The sequence below is a fragment of the Rattus norvegicus genome, chromosome 8 (assembly GCF_021556685.1).
Source record: "Rattus norvegicus strain SHRSP/BbbUtx chromosome 8, alternate assembly SHRSP_T2T, whole genome shotgun sequence".
Taxonomy (NCBI): Eukaryota; Metazoa; Chordata; class Mammalia; order Rodentia; family Muridae; genus Rattus; species Rattus norvegicus.
Genome location: NC_141541.1, coordinates 70,143,778 through 70,160,850, shown reverse-complemented (window position 1 = coordinate 70,160,850; position 17,073 = coordinate 70,143,778). Strand labels below are relative to the sequence as shown.

The 17,073-nt window shown below is 49.6% G+C and overlaps 1 protein-coding gene across 9 annotated transcripts in view; it reads left to right on the top strand.

The window, feature by feature from the left end:
- Paqr5 (progestin and adipoQ receptor family member 5) overlaps positions 1 to 14,871 on the top strand; it is an 80,339-nt gene extending 65,468 nt beyond the window's left edge. For 6 of the 9 annotated variants that reach the window (XM_087562072.1, XM_087562073.1, XM_087562068.1 and 3 more), the window contains 4 exons: positions 914 to 1,040; positions 5,485 to 5,581; positions 7,509 to 7,650; positions 12,247 to 14,869. In XM_087562072.1, the coding sequence (XP_087418198.1) occupies positions 914 to 1,040; positions 5,485 to 5,581; positions 7,509 to 7,650; positions 12,247 to 12,488 (608 nt within the window). In that variant the 3' untranslated portion in view covers positions 12,489 to 14,869. 9 annotated transcript variants of the gene reach the window in all.
- Positions 14,872 to 17,073: the final 2,202 nt, after the last annotated feature.

The following is a 17,073-nucleotide window of genomic DNA, read 5'->3' as shown; positions in this document are numbered from 1 at the left end:
ATATCAGATGAACTGGGGCCAGATCCAGCCTCTCCCATAGGTAAGAGTGCAGGTCCCAGCCACACCAAGATAGGCAGTAATAGTTCTGTCCCTCCAACCGAAGGCTTCTCCTTTAGTCTCTCTAGAACGTCTTGATGTAGCTGCCTCTTTCAGAGTCCAAAACCAAACATGGTCACTGGCCACCCCCAGCCCACTGATAGGACATCTCAATCCTTAGGGGGCCCTCCTTTCCTCTGATGCTGAGGTTCTCAGGGAGAACCCTGCCACAGGCAGATGAGTCTGGTATCATCCTTAGGGGCAGCTTGTAGTTAGAAGCAGGGATTCGTTTCCAGACTGCCTGGGTTTGAAGTTTATTTCTGTTTTTTCCGCTTTGTGACTCCAGATGAGTTACTAGATATCCCTATGCCTCCATATGGTCATTTATAAATAAGTGTAAGCTTTATATGGGGCAGGATTGTAAAGACAGAATGTGTGCCACACTCTCACACATACACACACGCTCACACACACACACACTCACACACATATTCACACACACGCAAGCACACTCACATATACACATACACACACATGCACGCTCACACACACATACACACACATGCACTCTCACTCACACACACTCACACACAAGCACATTCACACACATGCACGCTCACACACAGATACACACACACACTTATACATATACACACGCACACACATACACTCACTCACACATGCCTACATCTCTGTAGGAGCACAGCCTTAAGGAATTTAGGTGGACAGAGAGGCAGGGATGGGGTATTCTGGGAAGACACAGAGGCAGGCTAGTTCATAGGTCTATGCAGAAGATGAAGGCTAACGTAGTCTTTCCCAGGGGTCCTTGCAGAGCTGTGGCCTGGCTTGCGTCTCAAGGATGGTGTTTCTTCCACAGGCTCAGCCATCGCCTACTCCGCATACACGTTCCCTGATGCACTGGTCTGCAGCACCTTCCATGAGTGTTACGTAGCCCTGGCCGTGCTGAACACCATTCTCAGCACTGGCCTCTCCTGCTACTCCAGGTACTGGGCATTCTGATCTCAGGCGGGAGACCATGGGAGGACCTAGCCGGCATCTTCATGGGATGGGCGGCAGGGATCAGCAGGGAGCCTGACAGAAAAGGCTCCAGGTAGAGCTCCTGTTGTGCAATGTTTTGGTTACTTTACTCGTTGCTAGGACAAAGCACCCGACAGAGGTGGCTTAAAGGAAGACAGGTTTTCTCTGGCTCTCAGTTGGTGAGCACAGTCCATCAAGGCAGAGAAGTTACAGCAGCCGGAGCTTGAGGCAGAGAGACGGTGCTTGCTGCCAGCTACCTTTATGCTTTTACTCACTTCAAGGCCACCCTATAGTATGAGGTCACCACAGTTAGGGTGGGTCTTTCCACTTGGATTAATTTAATCTAGAAACTCCTAATAGGTCTACCCCAAGATTTGTCTCCATGGTGACTCTAGATTCTGTCCGTTGACAATATCAATTATCACACTGGACATCATGGGTATCCCTCAGGCAGCCACTCAGCTGTTTGGAAAAGCCCCAAATGTGACCAGATGCTCTGAAATTCTTTATAAGTTAAACAACAGTGTCCCTACAGTAGAATTATTTTTGTGGTCCCTATACGTTCTACAGATGGCTTTACTGCTCAGGCAAGTCACTATGTGTGTTCCTTGGACCTTAGTTCTCTCACCTGTGCAGTGGGGTCAACACAGCTCCCTTCTGGATAGAAGATTCTAGGTCATATGCCTGGCACAAGCCTGGACAGGGAAGGTTCCTCGTAGCCAGGCAGTCCTCTTCTCACAGGGATGGGTGAGAATGGCGTCTCTAGGTGCACTGAGGGGTGATGAGGGCATTCAAACGTGGCCATGAGTCTCGCCCAGCTCCCTGTGTCTAATCTTGTTATTCTTTTTCCTTTCATGCAAGATTCTGTGGGGTGGAGCGTGAGCAGTGTTGTCATGGGAATGTCTGGTGCTAGTTGACACTGCTCTTTGCAGGAGTGAACCTCCTGAAAACAGGCTTCCTTGGTCGCTTAGGAAACCTTCCAGGTGATTGTAGCAAGGTGACAGCCCCATCTGCATAGTGCCACCGTGCTGGGGAGTGGCAGGAGAAGTACTTGGGTCCTGTGTGTGTCCTCTGTACCTCCAACTGTACTATCCCCTCCCCAGAGAGAAGCAGGCAGAGTAAGGGCTCCCTCTTTGGGATGGTTTTAGTTCTGGTTTTCTCTGGGTGACACGCAGGTTGTGGGGAACTGTGTTCTTGGTTGGTTTGTTTTTTTTTTTTTTATGCGAGGGGGGATAAATTTTTATGCAGCATCAGATAGGTTCACCCCAGTCTGCCCTCCGTTGCCAGAATATTTGAGAAGGTCAAGGGGCAGGCATGGTTTGCTCTCCCTGGGAATCAAAGTGTCTTGCTTGGTGTGTCCCACTGAATTTTCTGTGGCTTCATCCCTGGGGAACTGCTCTCTTCTTGGAAGATGGGGAGAGAGACTCTTATTTTCTTGGAAATCACAGAATTCCATGAAAGCTGGGCAGAGTTTGAATCTACCTGTCAAGCCAGGAAATAAAGTCTCTACTCCTGGATTGCTCCGTCCTAATTCCAGGAGGCGTTAAATGGTGCGGTATACGCCCCTGCACCATAGTGGAAATCTGGGGGCTTTACAGGTGGTGGGGAGAGGAATCGGGTCCCCATCTTGGGTGATACAAGGTCAGAGGCATACTCACAGCACAGAGTTGCAGTGTGCCTGGGGGCCCTTTCCTGTGGTTGCATGGGTTCCTGGGGTAGACCCCTGAGTCTGGTCTTTGGGTCAGTTATTGCCCCTGTGTAGTTGGTCCCTAAGCTCCTCATGGCTCTGGTATTCAGAACTGGGGCCAGAGGGAGCAAAAGGTGTGGGTAGTAAGGATAGCGATGGTGTGTGGGTCTGAAAGATACAGTCCCTATGATTTGTGGGCCAAGATTTCTTTCCCAGGAGCACAGAGGGCAGCTTAGTAGGATGTCTGCAGCCTTTTAAATTGAGTTTTTAAAGCTGACTACCTGTTACCACCAGGACACATTCTTTATTCTAGCCCCCACCCCACCCCACCCCCCACCATGCAGGTCCAGCAGTGCATACCTGTACTCAGCACACCTGCAGGATTTGGGTGAGGACATTTGGCTCTGACCCAGGAATGTCCTCTGAGCCCCTGTTTGGGGCTTCCTCTCCTTTACCATGACATAGTTTGTTTTCTGCTGATCCAGAGAGCACACCTAGGCTACTGTCTCTACTCACCTAACCAACATTCCTCAAAGGCTTCCTGGGCTCTGGGGACCCACTGTGAAAAGTCAGATCGTGCCTTCAGAGGGTTCCAGGAACAGGAGAGGCAGGACACAGGCACACACACACACACACACACACACACACACACACACACACACACCCCAAAGAGAGGGGACTGCTACTGCTCTGTGGAGCAGAACAGAAAGCAAGAGAAGCAGGTCATGTCACACAGGGCTCTGACAGGCTATCTTAGGACCAAAAGGGAACGAGTTGCCAAGATTATTGACTCAACCTAATCTAAAGGGAGGCTTCTTCCCAAATCCAGCATTTTCTTGCAATTGCTTCGTGGGCAGAGCTCTCGGTCCCAGGAACCTCTGGCTGTGGCGACATCCTGTGCTTGATACTGGCTGGGTGATTCGGAGGCATCTCGGGCCAGGAATCTCTGGCTGTGGCGACATCCTGTGGTTAGATATGGAATTGAACTTTGGGAGCGTCTCCCCCCCCACCCCCCCCCTTTTTTTTTTTTCTTTTTGGTCCCCTGTAGACCCAGCTTTGCTGCTGGAGAGGCTGATTCATTTGCCTTCTGGGGAAGCACTTTTTCACAGGAAACCTATGCTTTGGGGCACAGCCCTCGACAAGTCAGAGCCAGATTTTCTTTATGTGTAAGTGGCCAGCCACAAGGAGCACTCTTTTAGGAGTGAGCCCGTTCCAGATACGGTAGATACCGGTTGGCCTATTACAGTTGGACAGCTTCTGCTGGGATTATGGGCCCCTGGGGGGAAGAAAGACAGAGGCTGGGCCTGTCAGCAGCAGGCAAGGGCATTTGGGCCAAATCCTAGCTGTGTGTGTCTCTTCTCAGCTCCTCCTTAGACCTTCCACCCAGAACCTGTCGTCTCTTGCTCTGGTCTTCTGTGCCAGCCAGGGAGGGAGGGGTTTGTTTTCAGAGCAGTGTTTAGTAGCTGGGCTGAGCGTGACTCTAAGGGTGGTGACGCCTTGTTTTTTCAAGTCCTTACAACAGCACTGTGAGGCAGGGACAGGTCAGATACGGCTTTAGAGGCAACCTGCAATGCAGCGTGGTCCTGATGTGTCTGGCCTGTGCTGGAATCTGGTGTGTCCCTGAGAAGCCATAACACCGCCGCCTCTTCCCCAGTGTTGGAGTGTGGTGGAGAAGGCCACTGGGTTTTGGTTGTTTGCTTTTTATTTAATGTATGTGAGTGCACAGTCACTGTCTTCACACACACCAGAAGAGGGCATCGGATCCCATTACAGATGGTTGTGAGCTACCATGAGGTTGCTGGGAATTGAACTTGTTTTGATTTTTTGGACACAGGGTCTCCTATAGAGCAGGCTGCATTCATATAAATTAAATAAATCTTAAACAAATGACCTCGAACTTCTGATCCACCCCCCTTGACTTGTCATCAAGTCTGGTTTCTGAGCGCTGGGGATGGAACCCAAGGCTTCCCGCATGCTAGCCTAGTAATTTACTAGCTGAGCTACATCTCCATACCCCAGAGGTGGAGTTTTGGGTGGGGTCTCCCTGCTCCACCCTGACCTCCTGGAAGCCAGTCTGGGGGTTTGTACTACTGAAAGTCTAAAGCTGTTGCCTCTCTCTAGGTCCTCAGTGATGACCAATCTAGAAAGTTCCTGCCTCTTGCTTCTAAACAGTCAGCACAATAGGTTCTGTCTTTGTATTGGAGGGTAGTGGGACAGCTCAGGGAAGAGAGAAAGACAGACTCTGCATAGTCGCTTTCCCCAGGCCAGTGTTCCTGTGTATTGTATAAATGTTCTAGAAACTTCTCTAGGTTACCCAATACCTCCTTGAACCCAGGTCTTTGTGTGGCCATCACCTGGGTGGTTCCAGTTGCTTGGGTGCAACTCTGCTTCTGTAGAATGTGAGACCCAGGGTCTGTGCTTGAGGCCACTTCCTGTCTCTGTGGTGTCTCTGCTGTTCAGTCCCCTCTGCCCTTTGCAGGGTGTCTGCCTGAAGCCCATCTTCCCTCTTCTTGGTTTGCATACCATGGCATTTCATGCTCTTACAGCAAGCTTCTCCTTCTTGGCTGAAGTTTTGTCATTTCCACCAGTGTAGGAGGAACAAGAAAGGCTCATGGAGAAGCTGTGCTCCACAGGAGACTGTGCAGAAATGCTTGTCCTCTGTTGATGACCCGTGTGCACACATGTGAGTTCCTGAAAAGCTCCCGTTTCCTCCCTGACCGCAGGTTTCTTGAACTCCAGAAGCCCCGGCTCTGCAAGCTGCTCCGGGTCCTGGCCTTCGCCTACCCCTACGCCTGGGACTCACTCCCCATCTTCTACAGGGTAAGGACACAGAGCAGCTACATCTCCTCTCTTCCTGTCAGTAGTGCCGAAGGGATTGTTTCCTGAGCTCTGAGGAAGTCATGACACCGAGTTGGGCCCTGGCTGGACTTATAGACGTTGGATGCTCAGTCAGAGATAGCATGAACACAGAGGCCCTTGGAGACAAACTGAGTAAGGCCTTAGGAGCAACCACAGAGAACTGGGAGAGGCTTGCAGCCTGGGGGTTGGTGAACATCAGGGCCAGCTGCAGGGAATGCCCAATAATACAAGCACAGCCGTACAGTGTCAGTAATGTAGTGTGTCAGTGAAGGAAAAGGTGGGGGTGGAAGTCTTAAAGGCGACATTAGAAGGAAACAAAGGACCAGGGAAGGGAGATGAGGTGGGATAACAAACCCCGGACAAGAAGGGAAAAGACCTTCACTTACAGATCACATGGGCCTGGGTTCAAATCCTAGTCTCCATGGTTGCTTGTTGTGGGATTTAGGCAGTATGCATAACCTTTCTGAGCCTTTCCTCATCCGTTATGAGGCTAGCATCTGCTTCCACATAGGTGGTAATTGAGATTCCTGGATATAATGCATCTTACCGGGTCAGCATTACCTTGTGAGGGAGCTTCTCCCAGAGGCAGCGTGAGGCCCAGACGGCAAGGGCTAGGGGCACAGGGTAGTGAGGAGTTTGCCTGCTACCTTTGGGAAGCAGTGGGTGTTTTCTCTAATTCCCTTGAGCAGGTCTACAGGAGACTTGGGGATGGACATGAAGCTCACTGCTCTCTGTCCTCGGAGTTTGTGCAGACACACAGGGAACCACGGCTGATGGCCTTATCGGTTGCATGCGGATTTAATGTCCTGTGATGCTGTCTAGTGGCTGTGTGGGACAGCAGGGCAGAAGGGCAGGAGGCGGCAGAATTGCACTGGCTCCATTCCAACCCTCACCTCAATGCTTATTGGTGGCTTGCAAGTCAGTCTCAGGCTCACTTTCCTTGTGTGCAAAACGCGGGAGTCTGCCTTTAGGTTCCCAGTGAAGCTCAGATGGAGCGGGCATGCGGCTGGCCAGCCTGGTGCCTGGTTCCTAGTAGCAGGGGAAGCCACTTTTGTTATTTATAAAAATAGCACAATAACTCTGCTTAACCTTTAAGCAACATAATGGTCAGACATTGAGGGACGGTTGATGCTGGGTATTGAGCCTAAGGTCTCCTGTGTGCTAGGCAAGGCTCTACCACAGAGCTGTATCACCAACCATTTACTGATTTACTGACAGGATCTCACTGAGTTGCTCAAGCTGACTTTTGACTAGCTCCATCACCGAAATGGGCCTTGAGCTTCCGACATTTTTGCCTTAGGGAGTGAATTCAAGCTTGAGTCACCAAGCTGGGCCAAATACTGATGCCTTTTGATGATGCAGACAGGCTCCCGAGACTTTTTCTTTTTCTTTTTTTTTTCAAAGATTTATTTTATTCATAGGAGTACACTGTAGCTGTCTTCAGACACACCAGAAGAGGGCATCGGATCCCATTACAGATGGTTGTGAGCCACCATGTGGTTGCTGGGAATTGAACTCAGGAACTCAGGAAGAGCAGTCAGTGCTCTTAACCGCTGAGCCATCTCTCCAGCCCGACTTTTTCTTTTTAAAGAGTTTTTTCCGGAGTTGACATCCGGAGCCAGGTGCAAATAGAACTGTTCTTCAATGTCTGCATTTTATCCCCCAGAAAGTGCAGTGACATCTAGTAGGGTTTTCTCTTTCCCACCCTCTTCTTCCTCTTCCTCCTCTTCCTTATCCTCCTCTTCCTCCTCCTCCCCCCCCCCCTCTTTTCTGCCTGTCCTCTTTCTTCTTGCTTCCCCTCATCCCCTCTGGAGTTCGTGCTGGTGTGCCGAGAGGTATGAGCCTGGCTTTTTTCCTCAAGACCATCTGTTCTTTCAAACACCCGCAGCTCTTCCTGTTCCCAGGGGAGAGTTCAAGAAATGAAGCCATGCTGTACCACCAGAAGCACATGGTCATGACCCTCCTGGCCTCTTTCTTGTACTCTGCTCACCTGCCAGAGCGACTGGCTCCTGGACGCTTTGACTACATTGGTAAGTATGGCAGGACAAGGGTGGGGGGTGACTGTCCACTGGGGTGGAAACATCCTGATGAAGTGTATATGGCCACATGGCAGGGGACCTGGAGAGGAGTGACCCCTGAGGGAGTCATTAGGCATAGGCCTTGGCGAGTGACGTACAGTGACCTACCTTACACCTTGATTGAAGCCACCCTTTGTGTGGCTACCGCACTGCAGGGGACAGGGAGGAGGGGAACAGGTAGGTGTTCCAATGAGCAACCATCCTATTGGTACCTGGAGTCTGACTTCCTAGCACAGCATGGCCATGGGGGACAGACACAGGGAGGAAGAAGATGGGTTTGCAGGTGACACTGAAGGTAGCAGGCAGCAGACAGGTGTGCAGAGAAGAAGGTCTATTCTAAACACTGTCAGTAGAGGGCCCTCGGTCCTGTGGAGCCATGGTTCCAGTTGTCTCTCATCAACACTAGCAGCAGAAAGGTCTGAGACTGCAACTTCCAGGTCCAACCTCAGACCTCCTGACCCAGAACTCCAAAGCTGGGGCGAGGCCAGCACTCACAGTGGCCACCCGTGTGACACTGTAGAGAGCCCAAGCTCACTGACTCGGGTGGCCTGTCAGAGTCCAGAGCTCCTCCATGCTGCAATGTTCCCTCCCTGTTTCTCCAGGGCAGGATGTGGGAGGGGTCTTCCCACCTGCCTCTGCCTCTGGCTGGAAGGAAGGCACCTGTTTTACAACCTTTCTGTTGCTGTGACCATAAACTTAAGCGCTAACTTTTGGATTATGCTTTGACATACGACCCACCAGGAAAGGGAAGGCGTGGTGGCACAGCATGAGTGGGTAGCGTTGGCAGTGGGTGGCACTGAGGCCGCAGTCAGGAGGCAGAGATGAAGGCTGGCACTCGTCTCACCTTCTTCAGTCCAGGCCCACGGAATGGCGGCTCTCCCTTTTTCAGTTAAACCAATCTAGAAACTCTCTCAGAGACATACACAGAGGTCTGTCTCCTGGGTGTTTCCAGAGACTGTGAAATTGACACTATTAGCCCCCGCAGCACCCTTGGGTGGCTTCTGTGGAGGGTGACAAGCCTTCAGTACAAGAGTTCCTTAACTAGAGACTGTGAGGCTCAGGAGGCCAGTTGCTCTCCCCACCCCAGCAAGCACCTAGGTTCTCACCAAGCCACTTTTGTCCCTGCCTGGAGCCTGCTCTCCACCTGCTCCAGCGATGGAGTCAGATAGGCTTTGCGTGATCTAGAGTCTCCTCCTTCTCTTTGTCCTATCAGAAAGGACTTCAGCCAGCAAAACTCTGTTTATTCTACAGAGCACAGTCAGAAGCAGGAACTGGAGGCCCCAGGCTTCTGCCTACCCACTCCAGCCCCACCTTAAGGAAGACAAGAGCTGTGGATCAGGGCTTGGGGACCCAGGGGCAGGCAGGGGTGTGGCAAATACTGGTCACGCTGGCTTCTCCACATTTTTTTTCCCAATTCACTTCAGTCCTGTCTCTCAGAAAAATTTCCTGGTAATAGGGGAGGGTGCTTGCCAGACCTGGCTACCCCAGGCCTACAGGGCCCTGAGACGTAAGTGGGGAGTTTGAAGCCACTCTTCCTGCTGTGGCCAATCTGTTGCGCATCTCTCTCATGGGAGCAGGTTTAGTGAATGCAGTGGATCAGGGCTCTGCGTTTGACACAGCGTCACAGCTGCAGCAGAGGTCATGTGCCGGCATCACACACGTTTGGAGGTGGGCACTGCCTGTGCTTTGAACTTGAGTAAGGCTAGGTGCCACGTACTCACCTTCTTCCTGGGACAGAGGCTGGGGCTGAAGGAAAACAGCAGACATGCTTGCCAAGGCCCTGACTCAGCTCCTGTCTGAAAAGGATGTGCTGTGGCCAGGTGCCCCTCCCCTGTAGCAAGCTTGTTGAATACTTCTGAAGTAGGTTTTGTGTTACCATACAGGACTAACACAATTTTTTATTGCATGTGTTTGTATATGCTGATATGGGCATGTAGGGGTCAAAGGACAATTTGCAGGAACAACTCCAGTTGTCAGGCTTGGTGGAAGGCGCCTTTACTACCGAGTCTTCTCTCTCTCTCTCTCTCTCTCTCTCTCTCTCTCTCTCTCTCTCTCTCACACACACACACACACACACACACACACACACTTTTTTTTTTATTTTTTAGATAGGGTCTCAATGTGTAATGGAGGGTGATCTTAAACTCAATATGTAGACCAGACTGGGCTTGAACTCGTGACCTTCCTGTCTCTGCCTACGGAGTGCTGAAGTTACAGTAGGTGCCACTATACCTGGATATAGACATCTGGAGAAGCCTTATTTAACTGTCATGTTGTATTGGTTTGCTAGGCCTGCAGTTCCCACACACAAGGGAAGCACACTCAGGAGGCTAACAGTTGACATGAAGGTCTCAGTGGGATGGTGTCTTCCCCCTCTTTCCTTGGCCTGCGGATGAGTACCTTCCCACAGTCCTCATGAGGTTCTTCCTCAGTGTAGATCATGTCCAGGGCCAGTGGATCAGGGGCCACCCCAATGATGTCACTGGAATTTAACTATCCCTCCAAAGATGGCCACTGGTTGGACTTTGGCATGTAAATGGCTCAGAGGTAAATGGCTCAGAGCCACACAGTTCTGTCAGGGAAAGTACCATCTTCTCATCCTGCCTTTTGTGTCCCTCACCTTGGACTCCTTTTCTCATGACCTTGCCTACTCCTGTCTGTTACTGCTTGTGCTCCTATCCACCACAGTGGGGCTGGTGAGCCCAGTCCAGCATGGCATCCAAGGAGAGCCCTGGTCATGTCTCTGTTTAGCCAGAAGTTGAAACAAAGACACTTGGGAAGAGGTGGACAGAAAACTTGGCTGACTCTTCCCATGCTGCTGACATCAGAGTTAGCCCTGGGAGAGCAGAGTGCCCAACAGTTTCCTTTGGAAAATGGGTTTGCTGCATAAATTGCTCTAGAAGAGGATTTTATTTATTTAGTCTTCATAGTTTTCTCATATTGATTTCTAAAAATACAGTAGGGTGTTATATAGCAGGGTTCTCTAGAACAGAAGTGACACACACAATATATATGAACTCAATATATATGCACACACACATAATATTTACTAGATTGGGCGTAGGTAGTCCAACAATGGCTCGCAGCATGCTGGAGAGGCACAGAAGCTGCTAGATGTTCGGTTCACAAAGCTGGACGCACCAACAGTTCAAAACTGGGACTGGAGGCTGCATGGAACCCTGAGGAGTTGGTGGTCCATGCTGCAAGGCTTAAGAAGCTGTAGTCTGAAAGCAGGGGAGGATGGTGGCAGGGGCAGGAGATGCTCTTGCTGAGGAAGGAGGCAGGGGACACCACCTTTTCTGTTTCTTTTTCACTGTTCTTTGGAAGATGCTACTCAGTTAAATCTCTCTGAACACACACACACACACACACACACACACACACACGGGAGGGGTGCTGCTACTTAGGCTGACTCTAAATCCAAACAAATTCATAATTAAGATTGGGTGCCACAGGCATATCTGACTATTTATTGTCTGACTAATGAGAGACATGACCGGGGGCTCTCCTTCTGGGACACCATGCTGGACAGAGCACACCAGCCCCACTGTGAAGTTACGGTTCAGGGCTGATTTCAACATCTAGGGACAGGCACACCTGCAATCCCAGGGCTTTAAAGGTTGGAGGAACAAGAGGACCATGAAAATGGTGTGTGTCGGGGGACACAGGTACATGTGTGCATGCATGTGGGGTGCATGCCTGTGTTGTGTGGGTGTACATCTATGTGTGTGTACATGTGTGTGGGTGTGTGTATGTATGCATGTGTGTTTGTATGTATGCATGTACATTTGCATTCTGAGGCTAGAGGAAGATGTCAGGTCTTTATCACTCTCTGCCTTCTTGCCTTAAGAGCTCACCAAACCTAGAGCTCAGCTGGCAAACAGCAAGCCCCAGCAATCCTCCTGTCTCTACCTTCCACAGCACTAGAATTAGAGGCATCCGTGACCATGCCTGACATTTCATATGAGGGCCAGGGATTTGAACTCAGGTCTCCATGTTTGCACAGCAAGCAGTTTGACACACTGAGCCATCTGCCAGTTCTTTTCTAAGCACTTCTCACAAATGAAATTATAAAACTGGTGTAGTTGTGTAACTTGTATGCCCGGTACTCAGGTGGTGGAGCAAGGACATCAGACATTACTTTCAGAGGTCTCCTTAGCTACAGAGTGAGTTCATGTTGAGCCTGTGTAACAGGAGACCCAGTCTCAAAATACCAGAATGCGAGGCCAAACAAACAAACAAAACCATACACAAGATCTCTTGGCTGGCTCCTTGCTGTGCCGTGCTAGCATGCATGTCACAGCCTGTGTCCATACACTGTTTGACTGCTGACTCCTTGGCACTTAAGTTACATAGATGTGTGTGTACATAGGGGTGTGCACAAGCCATGACGTGCAGAGGTGAGAGGACAATGGTGGGAATGGATACTCTCCTGAGGGTCCCTGGGGTGGCTCTCAGATTATCAGGCTTAGCGGCAGAGTCTTCACCCACTGAGCCATTTCTCTGGTTCTGACTGGTGATCTTGATGGCCTTTTCTGTTTGTCATAGGCCACAGTCACCAGCTGTTTCACGTGTGCGTCATCCTGGCCACACACTTGCAGATGGAAGCCATCCTTCTGGACAAGACGCTGAGAAGAGAGTGGCTCTTGGCCACCTCCAGACCCTTCTCTTTGCCTCAGATAGCAGCGGCCATACTTCTGTGCATCATCTTCAGCCTCAGCAACATTATTTATTTCTCAGCTGCTCTGTATCGGATCCCTGAGCCTGAATTACATGAAAAGGAAACATGATTTCAGAACATGCCAAGTTTCACTGTTCAGTCGTTGATGTGGTGCTGGCTTACAGTGGCCAAAAGCATTCGTAGCAACTGATGTCTTGACATGTTTTAATGGGTTCATATAGAAAAAAAAAAAGGATTTAACTGGGCAGAGTTCTCTACACATGCATGGATTCTGTAAAAGGGAGAATGTGGGCGTAAGTCCTGGATACGGATAAATATTGAGTTTTAAACTTATTTAAAATGAGGTGTTAAGGGGATGGTGGTATAGCTCAGTTGGTAAATAGTTGCCTGGAATATACAGAGCCCTGTTTTCCTTCCTTCCTTCCTTCCTTCCTTCCTTCCTTCCTTCCTTCCTTCCTTCCTTCCTTCCTTTCTTTTTCTTTCTTTCTTTCTTTCTTTCTTTCTTTCTTTCTTTCTTTCTTTCTTTCTTTCTTTCTTTCTGCCTGTTGTTTAGTTGAGACAGGCTGTATCTCAGGCTGTCCTGAAATTTACTATGTGGGCCAGGCTAGCTTTGAACTCACAGAGATCTGCCTGCGTCTGACTCCTGAGTGTTGGGATTAAAGGTGCGTGCCACTACACTGAAGCCTTAGTTTTGATCCTTAGCACAGCAGAACTTGGTCCTGTGGCTCGTGCCTATAACTTCAGAACCAGTAAAGCAGAAGCAGAGGATCAAGAGTGTAAACCCAGCCTTGGACACTTAGTGAGTTTGAGGCCATCCTTGGACACATGAGATTGTCTCTTAAAAAAAAAAAGTTCTCAATTCTGTTGAAACAGTCATATTAAGCATACGGCCCTGCCTCTCCAGTGTTTGTATTGATGTTTAAAAGCAGAAGAGGCTACACTTGATGAATGTTGTATAGCTAAGCTTTCCCCCCAGATGAGTGAGATGGTTCAATGAGTTAAGCTTGCTGCCAAGCCTGACGACAGGAGTTCGATCCCCAGGACCTGCTGCAAAGTATTCTGCAGTACACAGAAGATGTGACAGCCTCTGGAGCTAAGTGATGTCATCCCAACTGTTAGGGCTCCCTGTCTCCTTCGTTCAAGCAATGGAGGAGCTGTCTTTGGAGATAGCGTGCCTGGCACCGTGTTGGCACGCCAGTATGCTGCCAGACTTGGTATTTATGCAGAGGGTGTTGGCCTCTGTGGGACAGTCAAATGCCCTGTCTTCAACCTAACCTGTGAAATAGAAACACAGGTAAGCTTGTGTCATGCATTTCCTGGGGGTAAACTAGGGTTCTGCTTTCCTACATGAAATGCAGGTTTCTGAAATGTGGACCGGAGCATGTCCCCAGGATTTCAACACAGGAGGGCAGGGGCAGATGCTGAAGACATTTGTGGTGTCTTTAATTTACAACTTGATCAAAGTTCCAGCAACTTGCCATCTACATGTGTGTCCCTGCTTTCTCTCGAGTCTTCTACTACTGATGACCTTTTTTAACCCATTAAGTGAAAATGAAGTCTTATGGGTTAAACCCTAGACTAAAAAGCAAAGCCAGAGGCTTGAAGGAGAGGCTCTTGGACGTGTATGCTGACTTTAAAACGCCAGCATCTTACGTGCCGATGGAACCTGGTCGGCCAGCCTCCTGACCGTTGGGCCAGCCTCACACTCAGGATTTGTGCCTTCTTTACCATGATGGATGCCGATATCCTTTCTGAACAGTAAGCCCAACCAAGCCCTTTCTTAAGAAATAGACAATAACAAGAAATCACAAAATGAGAACAACACCACCACCTCTGCCAAGTGCCACAGCCTTGTGCAACAGTCCCTTCAGCCTTATACATCTAACCATAGCTGCCTGTCCATCCTTGGACCAACGTTGCCTTGTTACTGATGCTTATAACCAAATACTACTATGTTCTTGTACAACACATCCTCTTCCTCATTTTGCCTTAAAAATATCATCTTATAGGACTGGGGATGGCAAGATGTGCAAGCATCAGGGTGAGGTCAGCCCACGTGCACCATGGAAACCTAGCTGTGGCTGTATGGACCAGTACCTGCAGCACTGGGAACAAAGATGGGCAGGTGCTGGGAGCTCACTGGCCAGGTCTCCACACAGCAGTCCTCTCTCGGCAAGGTGAGGAAGCAGTGGAGACAGACATTCTGACATCAGCCTCTGGCCGTGTGCATCAGCATAGGTGGGTGTGTCTAGGCACACGCCCCCTTGCCTGGACTCTGAATGTGCATGTCATTTATCAGCATGTGTGCAGACATCACTGTGCTGTTCTGGATTAATTTGTTGTCTTTGGAGAAACTCTGTTATTTAGGTTTGTGATATCAAACATGGCAATCCCTTGTTTGTTGCATTTGTAATTAAAAGTTCAGTGTTTTATAGTGTTTTGGGGGAGTTCAGAAATGCTGACACAAAATAAATTTTAACAGGCCCACCAGCCTCTGGTCTGCACTTGGTAATGACTTTGGGGGGCTGTCCATTACAATGCTGGGTCTGGAATATCCTCTGTCCTATAACACACACCCTCCAGGGTTAAGCAGCCCGGCCACATCAGTGACCTTGCCAGCACCTCACAGCTTCACCCTCTGATGACAAGGACCAATATGTTTTGGATATGAGTGGTCAAGAAATAAGGTTTCATTGTTTTATTCTCTCCCTGGGGAAGGGGGAGTGAGTGATACAATTTATACAGGCTGGTAAATTTCTGGTACATGAACTACAAACTGCATAACAAATTTTATTCTGTAGCAACCATCTGACGCTCTCAGTGGTGTCCTCATCTACTGCACACTCCCACAGCCCCAGTTTTATGGTGGGAGAAGAGAGGTAGAAAGCTGGGCTGGGCATGTGGCTGGGTTGGTAGGACGTTTGTGCCTGGCATGCATGAAGCCCTTGGCTTTGATACTAAGCACTGCATAAACTGGGCATGGTGTCTAGTGCGCATGCCTGTGATCCCAGCATTGGGGTATGGGATAGGAGGGCCAGGCCATATTCAGCTCCTCGTGAGTCCCAGGCCAGTCTGAGATTCATTAGGTAATTGACAGTGATTAGCGGCCCTCAACTGGTGGGTCACGACCCCATTGCAGGTGAAATGACCCTTTTACAGGTGTTCACCAAGGCCATTGGAAAAGCATATTACAGTGCGATTCATGGCGGTAGCAAGATCCCGGTTATGAGGTAGCAATGAAAGTAACTTGTGGTTGGGGGTCGCTTACTTGAAGGTTGAGAACCACTGGTCTAGTTCCAGAGGTTTACAGGCCTCTGGTCTCCGTGGACACTGAGTGAACAGATATACAGGCAAATCACCCACATACATAAATCTTTAAAAAGCAAACAACTTCAAAACCAGTAGGTACAGGGCTAACACTCTGGAAGAGGTGTGGGGGAACCCTTTGAGGCCTGCCTTTGCCGGAAAAAGATGAGTGCTGCCAAGGAAACAGACCTAGGGAGCTGGGAGAAAGGTAGCCCAGAGAACTGCATGGCCAATCTGATAAGCCCTTAGTTCTGGGAGGCTTCAAAGGGCCACTGGAGCCAGGCTGGGTGGCGAGTGGTGGGCAGACATTACGGGCCTTGGGACCAGAAAGGGCTGTCTTACTGGAAGGAGAGGAGTCAGGTTATTCCTTCTAGAAATGTCCACCGGCATTCTGGAAGACAAAGACGAATTCTGAAACCACTCTTCTCCGAGAGACTGCCCCAGGGCTTTCTTTCCTGAGCTGCTTTGGGAGTGTGTGGAGTACGTGGCGTTGGGTAATGAAGCACCTCTGGCGAGGCAGTTATCGGCTGCTATCTTGTCTAAGGGTCAGCTTTCTAGAACTGGCTCTGGCCGCCTCGAAGAGTGGCTGAAGAGGAGCTTAAAGATAACCTTAGTTCATCCCGTCTAAATGTTGGCCGACTGTGTGAATGAACACATTGAAGCTTAAAGCACCCCCTTTAAGATGCAAGGGGGGAGAGGCACTGGATACTGGGCTATTTAGAAAGGTCCGGGGTTGGGGATTTAGCTCAGTGGTAGAGCGCTTGCCTAGCAAGTGCAAGGCCCTGGGTTTGGTCCCCAGCTCCGGAAAAAAAAAAAAAAAAGAAAGGTCCTCAGGCGATCCCTCACCTGCTGCTGCTGGGACCTTATGCAGAAGATTCACCCAGTGCAAAACTTAAACTCAGCATTAGACCTACCAAGAGGGAGAGAAACATGTCCTGGGGATCAAACTTATCAAGTGGATCAAAGGTCATCAGGCTTGGAGTCAATCGTCCTGACCAGCTCATCCAGTGCACTAGCTCCAATCCTACTTTTTAAAGGAAAAAAAAACAAAAACCAAAAACATACTTTTGGATTCAGAAAAATGTTGCGAAATGCTAGAAACATTTCCAGTTCCTAACCCTTCTGCAGTAGTGGGACATTTGCTCCCAATAGCCAGTTAGCAGGATGAATTTTCAGACTTGCTCAGTCCTTGAGTGTGGGGCATGATTTACCCTTAATAAGCCATGCTAGGGTGGGAAAGGTGTCATTATAACTTTGCTGTGTCTCAGTTTCCTTCTGTCTGGAATTATCTAATAGTCTAAGCCACCGGTTCTTTTTTTTTTTTTTTTTTTTTTGGTTCTTTTTTTCGGAGCTGGGGACCGAACCCAGGGCCTTGCGCTTCCTAGGCA